The sequence below is a fragment of the Periplaneta americana genome, chromosome 5 (genome assembly GCF_040183065.1).
Source record: "Periplaneta americana isolate PAMFEO1 chromosome 5, P.americana_PAMFEO1_priV1, whole genome shotgun sequence".
Lineage (NCBI taxonomy): Eukaryota > Metazoa > Arthropoda > Insecta > Blattodea > Blattidae > Periplaneta > Periplaneta americana.
Window position 1 is genome coordinate 173,980,499 of NC_091121.1, and position 24,938 is coordinate 174,005,436.

The window sequence follows — 24,938 nt, forward strand, 5'->3', positions numbered from 1 at the left end:
TCTGAATCATGGCTCAAACCTACATTATCCTCAGCGACATTACACATAGATGGTTATACGCTATTAAGTAATGATCGTTTAAATAAACAAGGAGGCGGCGTTGCTGCATATGTCAGATCAGATCTCAATCCCAGAATAATACACACATCTCCTGGCGAGTATGCCGGAAAACCTGAAATGCTATTTGTAGAAGTCTTGACAAGCTTTCAGAAATGCCTTATTTGTGTAATTTACCAACCCCCGAAGATTAACGATATTGCAGAGATCGAGAGATCGTTGTTGGAATTCATCACAGATTATGAACACGTCTTAATAATGGGTGATCTTAACACAAATTTGTTAGCCTCTGATTCGAACTACACTAGACATCTATTGACCATGTTCCAGGCTCTTGATTTAGCAGTCCTTCCCCTTGAACCAACCCACCATACCCACTCTTCCGAATCCCTATTAGACTTAATTATTACGAAGAATGCAGACAAAGTACAAAAACATGGACAATGTGCGGCTTCGGGAATTTCGTACCACGATATTATTTATCTAGTATATTCTTTGAAGTGTCCCAAGCCCACACCTAAACTCATAAAGTACCGTGACTTGAAACGTATTGATGAAACCCAACTACTTGAAGACGCAATAAAGATTCCCTGGGACTCAATATGGACCTTACATACTGTTGACGAGAAACTTGTTAAACTAAATGATTATATTATAAATTTATATGACAAGCATGCTCCTATCAAATCTAAACGCGTAAAAAGGACACCAGCACCATGGATGACTGCTGACATACGTAGTATGATTACGGACAGAAACGCTGCATACAAAACGTTTAAACATGACAAGACAGAAATCTCTTATAATTATTATAAACTCTTACGTAACAGAACTACTCAAGCCATTAGAAACGCAAAACTGAGACATTTTCATAACATCTTGAAGGGGAGAGCTGACCCTTCCAAACTGTGGAGAAACTTACGGACAATTGGCTTAGGAAATCCCAGGACTCAGGTAGACATAGTGCCAGTTTCTCTTGACGAACTAAATGACCATTTTGCAACTGTACAGTCAATAACCTTGGATACGGTCGACAAACAGCAGACAGTTAACGAATTACAAATGACTCCAATTCCGGATAGAGAAATATTTTTCTTCACTTATGTCACAGAAACTGAAGTAAGAGCGGCAATAAAACGTTTTACTTCTAAAGCTGAAGGTGTGGATAATATTAGTATAATATTATTGAAGAAAATATTGGACATAATACTGCCGACATTAACACATATATTCAACGCCTCACTCATAACTTCTACGTACCCGAACCTCTGGAAGAAAGCCTTTATCCGTCCGATCCCTAAAATTAAAACCCCATTATGTGCAAATGATTTCCGTCCAATTAGTATCCTACCTGCCCTATCAAAAGCTCTGGAACGTATTGTTCACAAACAACTAATGAACTATCTAACCGAACATGCTTTACTGGACGAATACCAATCCGGGTTCAGAAATGGACATAGTACGACTACAGCACTACTAAAAGTGAATGAGGATATACGTGAAGCCACAGATGAACGTAAATTAACATTACTGACATTACTTGACTTCAGTAAGGCATTTGATACAGTTGACACGGACCTTCTATTATGTAAATTAAGACTTCTGAATCTTTCTGAAAGTTCTGTTACTTGGTTTGAATCCTACCTTCGCGAACGTCAACAATGTGTCATTGCATGCGATTATTCTTCAAGATGGTGTGTCGTGAAATCTGGAATTCAACAAGGATCAGTTCTCGGACCTTTACTCTTCATGATTTATATTAATGACATGACTAAAATGATAAAACACTGCAAATACCATATGTATGCTGACGACTTGCAAATTTATTTGCATTTCCACCCTGACGAGACTAGTGACGCAGTAAATAAAATAAACGAAGACTTAAATTCGATTTCACTGTGGTCACACAAATTTGGATTAAGGTTAAATCCAGAGAAATCGCAAGCAATCGTAATAGGACATAATCGTCTACGAAGTACTCTTGATAGTGGTACTATACCACATATAACATTGAATGGGATTATTGTTAAATACAGTGAAACAGTTAAAAATCTTGGCATTTTTATGGATAGCGATCTAAATTGGAACACCCAAGTAACACACACTTGCAAAAAAATATTTTCTCAACTTCACTCTTTGTTTCATATGAAAGAATTTCTACCACTTAGTCTAAAAAAGAATCTTATTCAGACGCTTGTAATGCCCCATTTTGATTATTGCGATTCCTTACTAACTAATGTAAGTTCACTCTTAGCTGAGAGACTACAACGTGTTCATAATGTGTGCATACGATTCATCTGCAATACTCGTAAATTTGACCATATAACACCTTCCCTCCAGTTACTTTCATGGGTGCGTCTGAAGGAACGAAGAACAATACATTCACTGTCTCTTCTATTTAGAATCATGCATACTTCTACTCCGAATTATCTCTTATCGCGCTTTCAATTTCTTACAACTCTTCGAATCCGATATCAAGCACTTCTTTCTATCCCTCATCATAGAACGTCTCTATACTCATCCTCCTACACTGTAGAAATACCTCGTCTCTGGAATTCGCTACCTAATGATGTCAGGGACTGCCGGACTTTATCACAATTCAAAATTAAACAAAATTAAATTGGAAAATTTTGTCTTGTTTAATGCTTTTTAGATATTGCTAGAAGTGTTGATTTGTGTTTTTTTTTTTTTACTCCAGATTAAAATCGCAAGTTTCTTGTTTATGTTAGTTAATTAGGATACAATTAATTATACTTAATCACTCATTTAAAGTTTGTGTGACTGCAACCTGTGTATATTTTTGTGTGACTTTACTTCGTTTATAGTGTTTTTTTTCCCTTTTTATTTCTGTTATTGTATTTGTATTCCTGGTGTTGTGGAAGAGAAGACCTGATGGCCTTAACTACACCAGAATAAATAAATAAATAAATAAATAAATAAATAAATAAATAAATAAATAAATAAATAAATAAATAAATAACATTTGAATCCAACAAAAGACCAACTACACACAATCACAACCAATCAACCAACTAGCCAAGAAAAACAACCACAACAAATCAAAGATCTGAAAGACAACCAATTAATAAACATTCAAAATGAACTACAACCTATAAAATTGAAACAATCAACTAAAATCAACAAAAAATTGTATCAAACCAAACATATCCAATCAAAATTCATAAAAAAACAACCAATAAAAAACAATCACTCAAAAGCTACCACAACTGCACAACGAACCAAATTACAAGCATAAATAACTAAATATTTTATTTATTATTGGCCAGTAGACACACACACACACACACACACATACACACACACACACACACACACACACACATATATATATATATATATATATATATATATATATATATATATATATATATATTCTGACATTTTCAAACTCTCAAAATTGCATAAAAATTCTAAAATTACAAATTGATAGACTGGAGTAATTACTGTATGCAAAATAATTAAAGTAAATCACAACCAATCAAAGAACAACTATAAGTAAACAAAATGTAACAGAAGACTACAACCAACCAACCAACTAGTCAAAAATCAACCATAACTAACAAAAATGAACAATTACAATTAACCAACAATCAAACACAATCCATCAAAATGGACATCTGTGACCATAGATAACTATGGAATATAATCAAATATATAGATAACTATATCTCGTGCCGTGGCGTCGTGGTCTAAGGCATCCTGCCTAGGACTCGCGTTACGGAATGCGCGGTGGTTCGAGTCCTCATGGGGAGGAAATTTGCTCATGAAATTTCGGCCAGTGTATGCGACCGGTGCCCACCCAGCATCGTGATACTCTTGGGGAGCTACGATAGGTAGCGAAATCCAGTTACGCAAACCAGCTATAACAGCTGGGGGGCTCATCGTGCTACCCACATGATATCTCCATTCTGATGGATATTATTATTATTATTATTATTATTATTATTATTATTATTATTATTATTATTATTATTATTATTATTATTATACAGGTAACTGTAGGCTATAACTATGCAAAAGTGAACCACAACGAGCCAAACAAAGCCAACCAAAAAATCAAACGCAAGAAACGAAAATGCGCTGCAACTACAAAGTTAGTTACGAGCCATCATCCAGCCAGCCATGTATTTTATTCAGAGTCACTCGCAACTCGTCCTAAAGAACATTAATCAGTCGAAATGTGGCAGTTTAATATCTGTAAAGGTGCAACAACTTTTGATATCACAAACTTCAGTTTGCTACAAAACAAGAAAACAACTGTTCCCTCTCGCTACTTGTATTTTATTATTCTACGTTTCTCAGGCTCACTTGAAGATGGAACGGCATTTTCTGCTTTTAACAATTTGTCTGTTTGGTTCATCAAATGTCTTGCGTTCAGACTATATGTATGTAACATACAAATCTTTGCCCCTCGCTATTCCTACGCAGTTGCAAAAGTGGAAACTGTTGTTTGCCTCTCATTATTCCTGCGCAGTTGCAATAGTGGAAACGCGGCTTTAGAGTCTAACAGTTGCGGCGCGATGCAACATTTTGTCAATAATGGTAAAAAAAAAACGGACGAAAACAGTAACCAGCTGCGTGTCTGTTGTTGAACTGCACAGGTGGTTTTGGGTCCAAGGAATATGCACCGACGCTCTGGAGTGAACAAGGATCTGAAATCAGCTACAAGGATCGTTGCGGTTTTTTTGTCACTACTGTACAATATACAGTACAACTTACTTTATCATTAAAGAACGAATTAGTCCTTGGTTTTTATACTATGACGATAGTCTGTCAGCTTCTTCTGGTGGAAAGCGAGAATGTCACACCAACATTTCACAAACGTGGAAACTGAACAAAGCAGTGGGCAGTGAAGAGTGAAGGAGGTAGTAAGGTATGGTTTCCGTGCTTGCATTCCTATCTCTTGCTTAGTCTGAAATTTCAATATTCCGAACAGGCTCTGATCCCAATTAATTCGGACTAGCGGAGTTCTACTGTACATTAAAGGAACAATGTTATATATCACAAACCACACGTGACAACACAGTTAAAGGCAGTACTGCAAGAAGGAGGCCTGAAAATCTGTGATGTGGTGCAGTTTTGATCTTGCAATATCTAACAACACGTTCTTGTATAAAAGTAGCCTCTACTTGTCCAAGTCATCTCCATAAATTGAGAGAATTTCTTCTAGTTTCTTATCATCGTCATTCAAACCACCAATTAGAAAATTCTCAATCTTAACAAGAAAATCTGCAGTAAAAGTGTCAGTGCGATCATCCAAACAGTTCACAGTTCAGATGAAGATATTGTTTTGATTTACATCTGACAAACTGTCTAAGTTTATGCACCAATGGTTTAAAAACAGTTGCATGCTCATGCGCATGCGCACTAATGTTTATCGTGGAAACAAGCCTGGCACCATTGAGTACAACATTCCATCATTGGACCATTCTCCTTCATCGAGGCGACAATCAAAGGGAATGTATATCTGGACATGTGCAGAACTTTTGTTGTTGATGAACTCCTCCAGGATCGGTTTTTCAGCAACAAGGAGAACCTTTACCTGGCCACCTAGGTCACCCGACTTGTCGCCCATTGACCTCTTTCTGGGGCTTTATGACGAATGTTCTGTACCAATGTGAACGACTAGAACTAGTTTCATTGATTGATTGACTGGTTTGACTGTCTAATTAGCTGATTTTATTGACTGACTCGATTGTTTCACTGACTGACTGACTGAATATTATCGATACTTCAATGGCAGTTGACATTGAATATATGCGTCAACATGTATGCCTAACTTGGAGTCAGGCCAAAAGGGAAACAACGAAGGAGAGGGGTTCGGTCCGGTTCTGTGGATAGAATTCGGCGTAGCTCAGTGGTTAGAGCGCTTGGTACGTAGAACCAAGGACCCGGGTTCGATCCCCGGCGCCGGAGCGAATTTTTCTCCTTAAATATTAATTGACTTGGTTGACAGACTAACTTGACTCTCTTCGACTCGACTGGTTTCACTAGACATACTTGATTGACTGAGGTATGGCATGATACTTCAAGGTTCGACGTTGTTTGTTGCAATTTCTTATTATTGTTACCGTGGAATATTTCTCTGCAGAAATTTAATAGAATTAGTATTTGAGAATATGCAATGCAGAAGTTTCCCTTTGCAGTCTGTGATAGGGTTGCCAGACGTCCTGTATTTCCCGGGCTTGTTCTGGATTTTAATGGCGCGTTATGTGTCCTGGATTGAGGTACATTTGTCCAGGAATGTCAGAAAGTTGAAGAAATACCATTTTTGCTCATTTCTATGAATTGTTTTTAAAATTCGTTCTTCACTTTTTCAAGAGCCTTTCCAACCTTTATTCAACATCATCGTCAATGCCACCTGGGCCTTCTATCCAGGTGTATTGAAATAAAAACGATAATATTATTAATATGTATAAGGTATTATAGATACCAACAAGACGAAGATCATGGTCATAGGAAGAAAAATAAAGAAGATAAACTTGCGAATTCTAAATGAGACAGTAGAGCAAGTGGACAGCTTCAAATAAGTGGGATGCACTATAAGCAGTAACATAAGCTGCTGCCAAGAAGTCAAAAGGAGAATAGCAATGGCCAAGGAAGGTTTTAATAGAAAAGGGAGCATCTTCTGCGGACCTCTGGAGAACGAACTAAGGAAGAGACTAGTGAAATGCTTTGTATGGAGTGTACCATTGTAAGGGGCAGAAACATGGACATTACGACGAAGTGAAAAGAAGCGACTATAAGCATTTGACATGTGGATATGGAGAAGGATGTAGCGTGTGAAATAGACAGACAGAATAACAAAGGAAGGTGTGTTGGAAAGAGTGGGTGAAGAAAGAATGATGCTGAAACTGATCAGAAAGTGGAAAAGGAATTGGCTGGGTCACTGGTTGAGAATAAACTGACTTCTGAAGAATGAACTGGAAGGAATGGTGAACGGGAGAAGAGTTCGTGGCAGAAGAAGATATCAGATGATGGAAGACATTGAGTTATATGGATCATATGAGGAGACAAAGAGGAAGGCAGAAAATAGGAGAGATTGGAGAATGCTGGGTTTGCAGTGAAAGACCTGCCCTTGGGCAGAACACTATGAGTGAATGAATGAATGAGGTAATATAGAGTTTCTTTATTTTTTAATCTCTTTGGAAGTTGATTTATTATAGATAGGATTTAAACACTGTATCATGCATTTCTTCTAAATGGAACAGGGTGTTGTTGTTTAGTCAACTGTCCGAAGGCAGGTCTGAACCTCATAAGTGATACAAGGCACTAATTATGAGGCAATAGACCAGGAGATAATGGTGTAGGATGGCCAGTTTCTTTCCCCATCCATTGCATACATCACCGATTAGCTACATATTACGCTAATCAAACTTCAGATGCATACAAACAATTGTTCTTCCTCTGACACAAATTGTCAAGTGAGATGTACTGCCTGATAGGCTATTAGATGTGCATAAGAGCCAGAATCTCAGTCAGAGGCAAGAACAGGGTGTAATATGACATTATTTTTCCAGACTTCATCAATAATTCAAAGGAAATTTCATAATATAGGAAAACATGTAACAAAATTAAAAGTTTACACTCTGTAAACTTACTGAAATGCATAAAACGAATAACATCAGTTATATTGCAAATTGAATTATCGGTAATTCAAATGTGTTGTCACGTTAAGGTAGGAGCACAGTGTCATCACAGTCTAATATATACAGTCATGAAGCTAAATACGTAGTAAATATGCATCCATAGATAGTTGCTTACCACTAGGATCGCTAATATCGCCTCATTACAGACAATGAGAAATAGTACCAGCACAGCCTATTGTTCCTAGCACCCTCACAACTCAAGCTTCGTGACTGTATATACTAGACTGTGGTGTCATCACCTGTTCTGGATTCCTACTGAGAGAATCTGGCAACCCTGCCGTGAATGATATGTAAATTATGGAAAGTTGACAGTGGAATTGTGTGTATTACACGCAAACATTATCCACAACACAGTGAATTCCATTTGAACCTAATGCCTGGCATAGCTGCTGGCAATATAGCCAATTCATCAACAGTATGTCAGTGTTATATATTACAATAATAAAAATAAACCTGCTTAAAAGTTTAAGATCTTTATTTTCCCATTACATTTCTTAGTGAAAATAGTTTCCAATTAATTGATACTCTTATTATATCGTCGTGGATTTAGCATTGGACTTCACTGGCATAGTTACAGCCATTAATTGAGGGATCGAAGACCGTGCCAGCGCCGCAAGAGAACTGGGTGGCTTCATAGTGTCCATCAACAACTGAGCAGTAGTAAAAGATCTGGCAGTTGTCGGGGTCCCTCACGTAGCCAGTTGTGGTGCATATTCCACTTGGTGGAGGACCAACTGTTGTTGTTGTCGTCGTCGTCGTTGTCGTTGTCGTCGTTGTATCTGGATTGGGATCTGTTGGTTTTGTTTCACCTGAATCTGTGGTTGTGTCGGGCTGTAACAGAGAAATACCCATTTTATTATCTCAATTTTAATACTGTGTTTACCTGAAACTATGGTGTAGAAAGCACAGTTAGAACGATATACCGGTATTGTAAATAGATAAGTCGGTGAATGAAAGGAAGAAATCGAATTAAAGTCATAAATAATTAAAACAAATAATTAAAGGAATTGATAAAGGAAATTAAAACGAGTAAAAGAAACAAGAATAATAAATAAATAAATAAATAAATGAAAGAAGGACAGAGAGAAAAGAAAGAAAGAAAATAAGAAGGAAATTTGGAAGTAAAAGATAGAAAGACGAAACTTGTTTGAATGAAGGAAGCAAAAAACAATAAAAAAAAGAATAAAATAAGAACCAAAGAAAAAAGAAAGTACTACTAAGATTTATTTCAAATCATACGTCCTCAAGTGAGGTTGATCACTGGGATCCGGAATTAACAAACATAAAAGATAAAGGGAATTGAAACGACCAAAATAATGATTCGATCTGTACATTAAAACAAAAATTTACGTGTTAACATATAGATGATAGTGTAGAATTTGAAGAGAGGCCTTCAGAATTTCCATTACAATCTTCTGAACCTCATAAAAGGGAATTTTAAAGGATTTAAGGATATTACATGTAAATTTTGGTAAACAACCCCTCGCTCCAAATAGTAAGCCTGTATCATCCCAGTTGTAAAGCGAAATGCCATATCTTTCACTGAGGTATGGAAGACAAGGTACATACTTAGCTCGCTTGTCATCATTTATCTGCAGTGCTTGATTCGTGTGTCGTTCAAAGCAAATCGTAGGATCTAAGACCATCGCTTTCTGAGTTCTTCTATTGATGGCAATTATATGGACTCTTCTATGAGAATCATCTTCAGACACACAATGAATCTCCTCATGTACTTCCCATCCTCTGTTTCTTAGCAGGTGGGCAATTACTGAAGGGGGACGATGGTGTCTGTTATTAAGCAGTAGCTGTCCATTCTTTCAGAACCCCAGTACGTGGCCAAGTGTTTCAGTCTCGCTGCAGTCGGGATGGCGACAACGGGTAGTACTAAAGGTTCTGCCAGGGACATATCTCACTGCGGTGACGTTGCAAGACATCTTGATGGCATTGATGTATTCCGAGGACGAAAGATACTTTTTAGAGGAGATCCAGGAGTTGGCTCTAGGGCATTCTTCAAATGTACAAATGAATGAAGACAGAAATAGAGAAAGACTAAAGCAAACGAAAAAAAAAGGAAATAGAAGTAGACTAACCTGTGGACCGTCACCATTAAGAGTGGATTTGATTGTATTGAGCAGTGGATTCTTTCCCTGACCGCATTTGCCGAGGAAGTCGTCAGTCTCCACACTCCAAATCATAGCTCCTCCAAGTCCGTTGTCCTTGACGTATTGAGACTGCGGAGAAGAAATTACAAATTTGAAGACAGATTCCACTATCGTATGTCTGTTGTGAAACAGAATATTTCTAATAAATTGAAGAGAGATTGGGTGATCGTGTTTTGGTTAACAAGAAATTATTTTCTTTATATCCTCATCAAAGTTACAATTGAGGAAAATACGGTTTATGTGTAAACACAAATATAAAAATATATAATTATTTTCTTCTCACACAATATGCAAGATAAGAATTGAATTATTACCTTATGAACAATTTATAGAAATATGATACCTGGTGTTTATTTTACTTTTCTTTCTTGCATGATAAATTATTCAAATTATATATTGTAGGTTCTACTGTATTTTTCCAAGTGTTGTTATATAGGGCGCTATTTTTTTTATCTAGGTATCTTTCGCGCTGTGGTTATGTAGCGTCTGAATGAGATGAAGGTAATAATGCCAGCTAAATGAGTCCAGAGTCCATCGCAAGTTACCCAGCATTTGTTCTTAATGGGTTTAGGGAAAAACCCCTGTATAAACCTTAACCAGGTAACTTGTCCCAACCAGGATTTGAACCCGGGTCAAACATACTGACCGTTACTCCACAAGGTGGACCAAAAATTTCTATTAGCTAATTTGTAGAACACATTTTATACTTCTCTAAGAGGTAATTGTTTTCGTCTCTCCGTATTCTTGTGTGAGATTTAAAACAGTTCTGCAGTTTATGAGAGAACTATAGTACAATTATTATATTACTTCATAGCCTAAATATCTGGAATATTGAAACAATAGTACTTGGGATATTTTACACGAGAACTTCAAGAAATTTATATTAAGAATATTGGATATTATAGAAAAATTTAAGATCGAATGTAGGTGCTAGAGGAATATATTAAAATGATACCTGATTTCAAGGATGTTGGAAGATGTTCAACAGTTCTTTTACCTTGATTTGAATGGACTTGACGTTGTCGTAGCCAACCCACTGGTTTCCACTGACGGCATAGGGCACTTGCTGCTCCTCGTTCCAGTGCTCTGGCCAATTATTGACGCAGATCTGCAGAAAAGACATATATTAAAAGTTAATAATATATTAATTGTATGATGGCAGACTTTAGAGAGATAATCAAGAAGTGAAATTAATTCTTAAGTGGAGGAACAGACTGGCACACAGTTAGCTGAAAGGTTTTCCGAAGGGGAGACCCGGTTTAAAATTACTCCGAGACAAATGCCTGTTTTGTTTGGTTCTTGTTTTGTTGAAGTATTCTTCCGTGGATTCTCACTTTGAGAGAGGAACAGAGGTTTAAGGTGTTTGAGAATAAGGTGCTTAAGAAATGTTTGGGGCTAAGAGGGATGAAGTTGCAGGAAAATGGAGAAAGTTACAGAATACAGAACTGCACGCATTGTATTCTTCACCTGACATAATTAGGAACATTAAATCCAGATGTACAGAGCATGCAGCACGTATGGATGAATTCTGAAATGCATATGGAGTGTAGTTTGTAGACCTGAGGGGAAAAAGGCCTTTGGGGAGTCCGAGACGTAGATGGGAGGATAATATTAAAATGGATTTGAGGGAAGTGGGATATGATGGTGGGACTGGATTAATCTTGCTCAGGATAGGGACCCATGGCTGGCTTATGTAAGGGAGGCAATGAACCTCCGAGTTCTCTAGAAGTCATTTGAGAGGGTCAGAAACAAAGGGGTACAATTGACATTTCTAAAAACATGAATTAAGTGCATCGAGAACAAGCTAAAACATTTCAAATTTTAGTGACAAAGGGATACATCTTTTAACCACTTCCCATACTAAAATTTAAATAAAAAATTTCACGGAATTTACGAAATCTTAAGTACTTTCAACCACGTTTTCTCACAAATAATTTAAGTACACTTATACTCCTTTGCTTCTGATCCCTTCATTTGTAAGGAAATTATTATTTCTGTTACATCATTCCACGACGCCGCCGTCATACGTTTTATTATAATCGTTTTATGAGAACGAGGTCAGTTTCACCAGCCAGCACTGTAACGTTATAGGGATTTCATATCTGATTAGCGACTTGAACTTCAAACAGATGAAAATAACGAGTATGAAAAGATTGGAAGAAAGTAATATTATATTTCATGTATATAATTCTTAAGTTTGTTATTTAACGACCCTGATTCAATTGCTAGGTTATTTAACGTCGATGCGATTGGTCATAACGAGATGGTGTTTGGCGAGATGCGGCCGAGGATTACCTAACATTTGCCTTACGGTTGGGGAAAACCTCAGAAAAAGCCAAACCAGGTAATCAGCCCAAGCGGAAATCGAACTCGCGCCCGAAAAACCGTACTTGTATTAACATAGAACTAGCCCTCCTTATCCATAGAATTTGTCTACCTGGATACTTTATATACACCGTATGTACGGACTAAAAGAGTGCTGTATTTCTTCTAATAACATGGATAACAGTGAAGATTACGTTTTGTGGAAGAATTATCAGTCTGGAGAAGAATTCTGTTCCAGTCCAGAAGATGGGGCGATAGAAAGAGAAAGATAATAATAATAATAATAATAATAATAATAATAATAATAATAATAATAAAAGATGATAATAAAGACAAAGAAATAACCAAAATATTTGTTTTCTAAAGTTTGGAAGTGAAAACGTGAAAAAGTTTTTCAAAATGTATGTTGCATTACATTCAGATATTTTTATTTTCCTATATATAACATCTGAAAACTTCAGACCGTGTTGTTATATTCGAGGTAGTACTAGGTTCACACCAACGTTTCAGATTTTAGATTTTATCTTCATGTTCACGTGAACAAAATAATGAGAACTGCATTCTACGCGGCCATTAAAAATTGCCTAGTACGTATATTCAACATTCGAAAAATCGTTACTTCTTTTTTATATTATTTCGAATAAATTTTATTCAGCTTCCTCCAAGTGAAGGCTGCATAGAAGACAAAGCTTTCCATAAAATTGTTGTTGTAATGGAAAAAATAAAAATAAAACAATGGAGAAGAAAAAGAATAATAAATAGCACGATTAGAAATAATTGGAAAAGACTAAACAAAACACCAGTAATTCCAGAAGAAACATAGAATTTCCTACTATCTATTAGCTATTGGGTGATCACAGTCGTCTGTTTAGCACTAGTTGCAAGACCCAACTTAAGTGAGCAGATCGCCATAGCAAAGAGATGAATCTATATAAATGCAGAGTTGGTTCTTAGGATTTTTATAGATCCCTTCAATGCAGACATAGATACTTCAGTGACAAGAGTTTGTCCTAGACCAAAACTGCTTGCAAAAATGCGCGAAAAGTCCAATTTAAACCATAGAATTTATATAATTATTGGTGCTGGTGTCAAAATCGTCAGTTATGACACAGTGTTAATGGAGATGATTACGACTATTTGACGACTCTAAGATGATGGTGATATGTTCGTAAGGATGCTGTTGATGATGATGATGATGATATTGATGATGTTGGTAATGATATTGGCGATACTGATGATGGTGTTAGTGGCAATGGAAGTAGTGATGGTAGTGATTATGATAAATAGAAAATTGATGAATTGAGGACAAAATAAATAAAAGTCCCACAAAATACCTGCAGCAACACCATTTTATTCACCAAAATCATGTTTAAACTGTTAGGTATTTCAGTCTGGTTCTGTGTTCTGGAAAGCCAATAAGCTCAAAGTGTATCGTGATTTCTTACTATGAAATATTATAATTTGATTGGTGTAAACTGAAAACTTATGACGTACTAGATAAGTTGATTAATAGGCCTACCTCATTGTATCCAAGGGTGCCACCTTCACGGGTGTAAGGTCCAGCTTGTCCAGGCCCAGTGGTGGGAGCTCCAACGCCAGTATTGGAAGTGCTTGCCAAGGTGAAACTACGGCCATAAGTTCCCATTCCAACATTCAGCTTGTTTGCAGGAGCGCCTTTCGAAATCCAGTATTTAATAGCGGTGTCCTGGAAACAGAATTATAAAAAACCGTAAATTAACTTTGAAAAGTAGGAGTAACTTAAGTATTTTCTCTATTTTCTTGGACGATATTAATGCTTACCACATTCAGTGTGCGAGCGCTCTCAGTGGTGTCGGTAGATCCGGGGTACAGAGGAGCATTTTCTCCTGTCACGGTTTCCCATGAGCCGTGCAGATCGTAAGACATGACGTTGATGAAGTGCAAGTACCTTGAAGAGTAGTTTTAATAAACAGGTGTGTGCTATATTTTCTTAAGATAAATGTAGTTCAGTTTTATGCTTATGTTAAAGTTATAATTCTCTGTTTTCTATAATCACAGCATGCACGCATTATGAAGTTAAGATACCGGTGCTAAAAAATATATACAGTTGCATTTAGTTTCATGCTTCATATTACGAAAATGAGTTTAACAAAGATTAAAACATACAAATGAGTGAAAAGTTAGTTTCAGTTTAGTCTTTGCTACATTATTACTTACTGGCTTTTAAGTAACCCGGAAGTTCATTGCCGCCCTCACATAAGCCCGCCATTGGTCCCTATCCTGAGCAAGATTAATTCATTCTGTGTCGTCATATCCCACCTCCCTCAAATCCATTTTAATATTATCTTCCCATTTACGTCTCGGCCTCCCTAAAGGTCTTTTTCCCTCCGGCCTCCCAACTAACACTCTATATGCATTCCTGGATTCTCCCATACGTACTACATGCCCTGCCTATCTCAAACGTCTGGATTTAATGTTCCTAATTATGTCAGGTGAAGAATATAATGCGTGCGCTTCTGTGTTGTGTAACTTTCTCCATTCTCCTGTAACTTCATCCGTCTTAGCCCCAAATATTTTCCTAAGCACCTTATTCTCAAACACCCTTAACCTGTGTTCTTCTCTCAAAGTGACAGTCCAAGTTTTACAACCATACAGAACGACAGGTAATATAACTGTTTTATAAATTGTAACTTTCAGAGTTTTTGACAGCAGACTGGATGATAAAAACTTCTCAACCGAATAGTAACAGGCATTTCCTGCTACATTATTATTAGGTAATAAATAATAAATATTATTAGGTAATAAATCTTTTATGCAATCCTAGAATTAAAACTCGCTTGTTATGACGCTATAAATCCTAATTCTGGCACTGGTGCCAGAAAAGGTTACCTAGCAACTAGTATTTCATGACGTCATCATAGCCTTCACAACAAAATTTCATACAGCGTATTTGTAAGAAAAAGCTTCAAAACAACAAGAAAATAACATTGTCTTAGAAACGGTTACTTAGCAAGCATGCAATATATTACGCCATATAAGTATGCATAAGAATGCAAATTATTTGACTTATTTGAACTGTTGTATCAGTGAAGCGAGGTGAGTCAGTGAAGTTATGGTTTTACAGTGCAGTGAACAGTTCCGATCAGTGATAATTTATAGCGTCAATGAAATGTGTTACAGAGTGTCAGTGAAATGTGTGCTAAAGTGTCAGTGAAATGCGTCATAGTGCCACTACAGGGAATGAGATGAGAGTAAAGTGAAAGACTATTGAAAATTATGTAGGACCTATACATAATTATGTAGGTTGTGTTGTAAAATTAGGTGTTTTATTTTATGTTTTATTATTATTGTGTTAAATTGTATTGTGTATTCTTCTTGTATTGTGTATAAAATTGTATATGTGTTGTAAATTTTATTATGTATTGTAAATTTTATTGTGTATTGCTTATCATTTTAACTGTGTATTGTTAATATTGTATATACCACTGCCACCGGGTGCTTGCCCACTTGCAGTGTAAATAAATACATACATACATATCCAGTACTCATGTCTCTATATGTTATAACATTACATTTCGTAAATTTATAATAGTTTTTCTTTACATATTTTAATGCTAGAATAGCGTAAAACGTTGTATGTAACACGTGTATAATCTTCATTATAACCATTCGTGAAAATTAGAGCGCTCGCTTACACTCACGCGCTGAACATTCACTCGTGCCATAATTACAAAGATTATACACTAGTTACATAAATTAATAGTCTTGAACTATCATCTGTAGCGTATAAGAAAGTTCACAGAGCAATTAAATTGCTTTATAATGTTACTAAGGTAACAGTTATCCATAAATAAAAATTGCCGATTTTATAATAAAATAAAATAACATATCAAACTAATTTTATGTAATTGAAAATAAATATTTTGAATTGTCTAAAGAAATACTTAATTTCATACACTTAGATTAATAACAGAATATATATTTATTATCATAACAGATCTAGAATAGTTGTTTCACTTGTACATTTTTACTGGCTTCTAAATTCGTCAGAGTTAACTAACTTACTCAGCAAGAGCTGGCACATCATATGCAGGATCAATAGTAGCTATTCCAGCAGACACAGCTGCTGACAAAATGTATCCATTTTCATCCATCTTAGGTCGAAGTTCACGGAGCAGTTTTGCGAAACCTTCCTGAAAATATATTTTTATTTGACAGATTTCTTTCATGCTTTCATTAATAAAATTATGTGTGCTACGTATAATAATACTACGTTTGTAAATAATGTTTGTTTATTTTATTTTGTAGTTTAGTCACAATATTAAAAGATCCGCTGTTGAATATATCTCTATTTCTTTTTTTGCAACATAAGAAAGTGTTGTGTGTGAGTTGAGTGTCTTAAAAATAACACTTTGAGTAAGTACAGTATTCAGGATTAGTTCTTCATTATTATGGCACTATTCAATAAAAATAAAACTTACTTATAATAGTTTAATGAAACTATTATGAATATTTTATATATTTAGTGAATTAAAAGTAAAATTAAAATATATATTTTTTGGCACGATCGTGTTTTTTGTTGTATTTACAACTAGTGTTGTTAGGCCTTGAAAGTTAAAATTCCCACACAGAAACTTATTGCTAGAGAAACCACTCTTCATAACATAAAACTATACTGAAATAGACCCAGTACTTAGTTAAAATTACAGTGCAGTTTTGCGAAGGCTTTGAAATAATATTGCCCAAAATCTTCAATGCAAAATATATTTTATTTGAAATTTAAAAAATATGATCGTGCAAACTATGTTGTACAATACACGTTTATGAAGTGCATTACAAAATATCGGAAATTGATAAACTCACTCTGCTCGTTTTACAAACTTTTCCTCGATTTTGTAAAAAAAAAAAAAAAAAAAAAAAAAAAAAAAAAAAAAAAAAAAAAAAAAAAAAGAACCAATCTTGCTTCGTAATATACTATTAGACATTTAAACTTTAGAAATTACACCTGTTGGGCAATGTAATAATTGAATTCATTGTAAAACTGATCGTTTAATTGGAGTACATTTTAAAGTATTGCTAAGGTAGCAGGCTTACTTCAGTCGATGCAAGAATTTAGCAAATTTTCCTATTCCTGCTTGAGTTACAGTCCTTGAGAATTGAATTCTTTTGGTGTTCTGTGCAAGAACCGATCATTTGAAAGTTCATAATAATTTTTAAGATGCAGTGTAGACAATTTAAATAAGTAGGCTATTGTTTATATATCTTGATTACAAACTTTTAAGACTTTTATCTCTGAAGATTTTTATAGAAAAAATGTTTGTGTCAAATTGAAACTAAGTTGGAAATTTAGCTATTTGACTAGTTTCGGCCTCCCTGTCCTGAAGATGACTAACAGTGAAGTCTAAACTAATCAACTAAGGAAAATCTCCAACTTATTTTCAATTTAATAGAAAAATTATTATCTATAACAAATCTTAAATTATTATTATTCATTTTCAGTTACTTACAAGAAATTAAATGACCAAAACTTATGTGTGTGTCTACAAAATAAAACATATCTCTGTAATAGTTTTGTATCTTTCTTATAATTACAAAAATGAGTGATAACCAGTTTGAACTAAGCCCTTCAGTTTTTTAAACTGTACAGGGTGTCTCAGGATTAATGCAAAATACTTCAGGGTGGTATAATCGTAGATTGGGTTAGCCTACATTGATTTAAACGGATATTCCTATGTTCGAAGTCTAACGGTTGGGGTCCACACCTGTGGAGTAACGGTTAGAGCGTCTAGCCGCGAAACCAGGTGGCCTGGGTTCGATTTCCGTTCGGGGCAAGTTAACCTGGTTGAGGTTTTTTCCGGGGTTTTCCCTCAACCCAATAGGAGCAAATGCTGGGTAACTTTCGGTGTTGGACCCCGGACCCATTTCACTGGCATTATCACCTTCATCTCATTCAGACGCTAAATAACCTAAGCTGATGATAAAGCGTCGTAAAATAACCTAATAAAATAAAAATCTAACGGTTGGGGGGAAATTAAGGTGGAAAATACTGTAACGTCTTGCGGTTCCGTGTACTGTACTTGACGTGTTACATCAGATCTTTTGCGCACAGCACCATCTGGACACTACAACTCCTGCGCAACACATAAAACTGAATACGTGTTCACTTGAAATTTAATTCGTGTATTCGCATAATGAATATGCAGGCATACTTTTTGTTTGCTGATTTCGTGGTGGCAATGCATTGGCTGATGTTAAGGAATACAGACGGCGTTTTCCCAATCGAAGGGTTCTATTTAGGTGTATGTTCTCCCTTGTTTACCGGATATTATCTGAAACTCGTAAGCTGTCAAGTGTTTAATTGATGTCGGACAGAGAACCGGTACCAGTACCTGATATGAATTTACAATTCATGGAATACATAAGAAGGGAAAACTTAGTAATTTGTCTTGTGTAATTATTTTATTTTCTTACTGAGTTTGTGCTTAATTGTGAAATAAACTTATTAGAACAACACAACAATTTTGAACGGCATTTTCAAAAATGTATCATATCACAATGTTCTAAAACGTAGAAATACGTCTATAATGCCTCTCTCCATTTAAAAGTTTGCCCACCAATAACTTTCCAACCTTATTTCGGACATACGTACATTAGGTTTAATCGAATTATATTAACTCAAACTATATTATCCTGAAGTATTTTACGTTCTTCCTTAAACAGCACGTATACCTCAAGTCTCTTATATTTTTGTCTTACAAAATACTCCTATTTATAAGTTTTCTTTTAGAAGGGTTTGTGTTTTCATTTGTTTTTGTGCCCAGTCGTAGCTCAGTCGATTAGTTGTTGGCTTTTCATTTAAAGAGGACCATGGTTTGATTTCGGGAAGATTTTATGGTATTAGTGGTTCAGGAAGTAACAGATCATCTGTAAGCACTTCATATTTCCATTTCATTATCTTTGTATCATTCCTTCGTCATAGTCGTAACATATTAACGTCTGAAAATAGCCTGTGAGGTTTAACAATGACATAATAATTACAATCATTTGCTTACTTTGTCTTCTGGTGCACCTCCTCTCAGTGTGGGATATTCCCAATCTAAATCGAATCCATCAAAGCCCCACTGTTTCACGAAGCTGACTATGCTGTCCACAAACTTCGCCCTCATACTGTCGCTGTTCACAACCTACGAAGGAATATAGTTAACTTTTACTTAATAACTAATAGTGTTTATTACATTGTAGTTACATACTAGGTTTTAGTGATTAAAATTGCTCAAGAGTTTCATTCTTAATATCTTTGTGTTCAATTGAAAAATTAGAGTGAATCGGGGGAAGATGCTTATTTCTTTGTAGTTTCACATTCTTCCACGAGAGAACGCCACGCGCATGTCTTCATGATCAGTGAGACAGTTGAATGTCTGTAGAGTGGAAGCTAACTCATTCTGCCACGTGCTCTTGTTGTGAGAAGAAGAAAAGTAAGAAGACAGCTCATTTCTCTGCTATAAAATAATTGCAAAGGTATGTTAAAACTTTAATACATCCTTGAATTCGTAATAACTTTCAAACCTTTGTAATGGATATTGTAGTAAAGGTTCTAAATTTTGTATTGTTAACAACCAACGACCTTGTTTCGCCATCTGAGGCTGCGTCACAGCACTAGGCATCTAACCTCGATACTTCGGGAAGATGATCACTTTTTTTCGGGGCAAGATGGCAACGTTTTGCAAAAGTTTTATTTTTTGTTTTATTGCAGGTAATGTGTAAACATTACGTAAGATCCTCTGATAGAAGTCACTGGATTGAGGACAGTCTGCAACTTGCGATGGAACATGTTATAAAAGAGGGTATGAACTGTTTTAGAGCATCGCAAGCATACGAAATTCCTTACCGTACCCTTAAACGCCGCCTAAAAAGGATGATGACAGAAAAATATACTGGATTGAATTCATTGTGTGCAAAAAGTTATTTCACGAGTTCTGCACACGGCAATAAAATATGTGCAATGACTGTGTTAGTGATAAACGAGTGAAAAATTGTCCATGAGCTTTGATTAAGTCAATTTTGTTATATACATTTAACAAACCATGTTCAGGTAAAATACATAATCAGTAAATGTGTTAATTGCATTTGCCATCTTACCCGATTATCAGGGAAAGATGCAGAAGAAAACCTGTATCTATAAACAATGTAATTAATGTTTTCCGTTTTGTACCGAAAATATAGTTTCAAAATACCTCTCAAAGTTTGATATTTCAATATGAAATTCAAAACTAAATGAATTGTATCTTAAATTTTCAATCAAAGAAAAAGTCAAGCATCTTCCCCCGATCCACTCTAAGTTATATTTTGTATACTGCCAGTTTTTCACTGACAAAGAATAGAACTTTTGAAGGAAAATAATTAAAGGAATAAATTATTACGTATTACTGCTAGTATATAAATGAAGAATTATTAATTCATATATTTAAATAGAAAGAAAGTTTCCCGTTACTAAACATTTTATAGCTGCTCGTATATAATTAGAAGAAGATTTCCTACCTGAGAGAAACTGTACGAGCCTGCATTCCATCCTCCAATAGCGACCATAGTTTTGGTAGATGGGCTCAGTTGTCTCAAATCATTGAAACGTTTCAGTGCACCTGAACACAAATTATACATATAAATCTACGCAATATGCTCTGATAAAACTGCATTAGGCATACATACTATGTATTTATTTTTTACACTTTTAAATTTGTGTGAATCTTACAAGGGACGGTTTTCAGTAGGGCACGATGAATTTGGCTGAAAGTGTTAACGTAGACTGATTTGAGGTTCCTGAAAATGATGATGAAGGTCTCTCTTTTCGGAATTGCATATTTGTGAAAATACATTAATTTAAAAAACCTGGATTGCATGTCGTTCTTGCACAATTACTTGCAGAGAGCACTAGAGGCGAGGAAACTACTCGTCCTTTCTTCTATCCCTGTTAGAAATCTAGAAGTGGAATATGTTCAGATTTGCATTTAAGACGAATGGATGTTATTTAGGGTAAACTCATCTGTTATATTCACTCAAGATAATGCGGGTTCATCAAGAAATATTCAGCATCTTTTTTACAATACAGGGATCTTATAATGGCTGCTTCTTCACACTCATTGACACAACAGACACTATTTTCCATACGCAGCAGTGTTTGAATTAGAGTAGTGGCAAAAAAAACCGGACAGACCCTTGTAGCTGATTTCAGAGCCTTGTTCACTTCAGAGCACGATTGACTGGTAACTTTCGTGGTTCGAACCTGACTGGGAAGGAAACTTTTTTTGTTCCTTATTCAAATTTATTCCGAATACTTTTCGATTACAACGATACTTTACTACTTAATTAACTTATTGTTCCCAGAACATGAATTTTACCAGTAATCGAAAAGTATTGGGAATAAATTTGAATAAGGAACAAAAAAAAGTTTCCTTGCCAGGCAGGATTCGAACCACGAAAGTCTTACTTACTAGTCTATCGTGCTCTGGAGTGAACAAGGCTCTGAAATCATCTAGAGGGGTCGTTTCGGTTTTTTTGCCACTACTGTACATTTTTTAAGGAGTTTATTTCAGTTTTTTTCGTGATATATTTTCTAATGAGAAAGTCGAAAATGCTGTTCATGGTACTTCACTTCAGAATGAAATTATCCCCCAAAACCACATCTATTTGGAAGTCTATTTCTTCAGACAGTACAAGTTAGTCGTTCGACGACTGAAGGATTGTTTCATGTATAAATGTATTATGGAACATTAGGATACTAACCTTCACGACAGAGTTTTTGTATTAAAGTTTCATTCATTTCTGTTCTCCTTTTCTAAAAGACATGTTAATATATGCCTGGCAAAAATGTGGGTACAATACAGAAAAAAACTCCAAAAGCTGTGCGTAAGAAGGACATCCAATCCAGATTCTTAAAATTTATGTATTTTCACAAATACGCAATTCCGAAAGGAGAGACTTTCATCATCATTTTCAGTCTACATTAATACTTTCCATCGTGCCCTGATGAAAACCCTCCATTGTTAGTACAGTCATACAATTCAGCGTTATATTTTTGCCGATATATTCATTTATTTAGTTATTATTTTGCTAATAATTGTAACATAAAAATATAATATATACCGAAAAACTTTAGCTCGCCCCTGAAAGAGTAATACTCTTGCTCAGGGGCGGATTCCTGAATTGAAATTAATAATTATGCAATACAATTTGTCTTATGTCTACTATGCAATTATAGTATATAAATTTAAATTTACAATTTTTCAATTTTTATAAAATCCATACATAACTTTTTTAATTTAACACTAGAACTATTAGAATTGACAAGATTAGGATATTTAAATATAAATTTGTTATATATTCTTGGGCCTAAATTACTATTATGATTATATACTGTAACAGTGTTGCATTTTGGTTAAACAATCTTAAAGGAATATGAAATTATATTTTCTGAACCTCTTGATTATATGATAAAATATTTCCGTATATACTAGAATAGTGCACAAATGCAATGAGAGAAGGTAATACCGCGTGTGCTATCTGCATAGCATTATTTAATACTCACCCTTGTCAACTTCGTTCCAAGAATCCAAAATTGAAACTCCACCATCATAACCTACACCCACGAAAGTGTAGACAAGATGGGTGCAAAGTGTAGGGTCGATGTTTTCTACGTCAAATTTGCCGTCACCAGGTCGGTAAACAGCCCAGCTGCCATAGTAGCAAACAATTCTGTCTGCATAATATAAATACATTTTATTAATAGAAGAAGGTTTTTCCTTTTTAATATGTTCACTATTTTAATTGTACATCTAATTGCAATTTTATGTTATCAAGAAACTTGACTTGTTGTTTAGTCAACTGTCCGAAGACAGGTCTGAACCCCACACGTGATACCAACAAGGCACCGCTTATGAGGCAACTAGGTCAGGAGATAATGTGGTAGGGTGGCCAGTTCCTTTTCCCCTCCATTGCATACATAGCCGATTAGCTACATATTACACTAATCAGTGTTAAATGACAAACATGTGTTTGCATATGAACAAAATTCGATACGACATTTATACAGTATTCATGCGTATTATTAATGTTTATTACTTACATGGGTCTGCTTGCACGTAGCTTGCAGCTATGAGTGCAGCTAGAAAGGGCAACCAACACTTCATCTTGTTGTCACTATGCATAAAAGAAATATATAATTAATTGGCAAATTATAGGCTACACAGTTGCAATGAAAAAACATAATACTTTTTCAGTTCTCGGTATTTACCACAAATAGGATTTAATACTCATATTTAATACTCGATAAGTTTGTCGAATTTGTTCGTAAAATGCTAGTGGCTACTGAAGCAAATTTAGACATTTGTAATGGCCTCAATAAGTAGAAGATTTTTCCCTTCTCCCTTTTTTTCACTTGGAGACAAAGATCTTAAGAACGTCGTTTTCTTTAATTTCAGGAACAAGAAAAGTTCAACCAATACTCTTCTTCACAAAAATAAAGTCGATTAGCTTGTTATGGTTTAAAAAAAAAAAACCTACATGGAGTTTGTGTGTGTTAAAACTGAATTTAACTTAATCTTCTTGTGTTCAAAATTGTTATAATTCAAAATTTGTAACTTTAAATATAAACGTTGTATATTTTATTATCACAAATTCTTTTACATCTTTCTCAGAAAGAGGCCCAAATGATGCCATGAGTGTGAAAATAAATTTTGCGCCTGGTATATAAATATTATGATTAGTAATTTAAGAAATTAGACGAAATTGCAAGTCCTGAAAACAATATTATTATCAGAATATTCTTAGTATACGAGGAAGTTTATTTTGTTACTATTTTTCACTAAATATCATCTAACTCTGATCTCTTGGATTAAGAAGTCAGGGAATTTGGGTCTAATTAATATTAGTCTTAGTAGCGAATAATTTAATGATAGTCTATTATTTTCTAAAAATGTTAGATATAATAGTAAGTGTTTATGTATTATATTCCTGCTAGAAGGTTACAGTCAGCAGATTAATGAAACTAGAAATTCTGGAATTAATTTGTACCTATTTACCGACAATTTACATAGCTATTTCTTCGATGTTTTACCCATAGCGCATTGCATTTTTAGCGTTTTACGGCTGATGTTAATTTCGACACATGGTCAGATTCTCATGAAGTAGTGTTAGAAAGACTCCTAGCTTCCATCTAAGACAACATAGGGCATCTCAATGGCAACAAAAAAAAAATGTATACCCTTGCTGGAATTTGAACTCAGTTCCACTTAATGTTGAAGCTGCATTCCTCAAATAAACCAAATTCGCTATCGACAATTTTCATCCTACAATGCACGAAAGATGTTTACCTTCCTAGTGTATTCAGGAAATTTAATCGTCGATTTAGAGACATTTAGCCTAAATTATAAACACATATACAACTACTGTAGTCTTACCTGAAGAAGCAGTCCTAGAAGAAAGGTGGTACCTCAGAAACTGTTGTCTGCTTTTATATAGACCTGCTGGTTTGCGTAGTAATGGTATGAGAAAATACCATTATACGTATCTCTGACGCTTTTTACAGTCAAACAAGACATGTAGAAGATAATATATTGTTTGTTTGTGTAGGTGGCTTCTTGTATCTTAATTGAATTTCTAAAAAATTAATTACCAGAACATTAATCATCTTTACAAAGTCTAAATTTAATAACCTTCATATTAACGTCAACAACAAATGGTGTGAAAATGC

General features: G+C 35.1%; 1 protein-coding gene across 1 annotated transcript; it reads right to left on the minus strand.

Annotated features, from left to right (window-relative positions):
* Window positions 1–8,184: 8,184 nt before the first annotated feature.
* On the minus strand, window positions 8,185–24,715 carry LOC138700292 (chitinase-3-like protein 1). Its single transcript, XM_069826803.1, has 11 exons — window positions 24,646–24,715; window positions 23,313–23,386; window positions 22,776–22,946; window positions 20,732–20,832; window positions 19,246–19,377; window positions 16,259–16,386; window positions 14,015–14,141; window positions 13,734–13,919; window positions 10,887–10,997; window positions 9,818–9,958; window positions 8,185–8,558 (listed from the first exon to the last, which is right to left on the minus strand). Exons 2-11 carry the CDS (start codon window positions 23,374–23,376, stop codon window positions 8,274–8,276), a joined length of 1,446 nt encoding a protein of 481 aa, XP_069682904.1. The 5' UTR covers window positions 23,377–23,386; window positions 24,646–24,715; the 3' UTR covers window positions 8,185–8,273.
* Window positions 24,716–24,938: the final 223 nt, after the last annotated feature.

Bases quoted from the DNA above. Each gene is read 5' to 3' on its own strand.
- LOC138700292 (XM_069826803.1), bottom strand. From the start codon at position 23,376: ATGAAGTGTTGGTTGCCCTTTCTAGCTGCACTCATAGCTGCAAGCTAC. The intron at 20,833-22,775 runs GTGAGTATTAAA...ATTTGTGTTCAG, and splicing joins TTGGAACGAAGTTGACAAGG to GTGCACTGAAACGTTTCAAT. The intron at 9,959-10,886 runs GTAAAAGAACTG...TCTTCTCCGCAG, and splicing joins TCAAGTCCATTCAAATCAAG to TCTCAATACGTCAAGGACAA.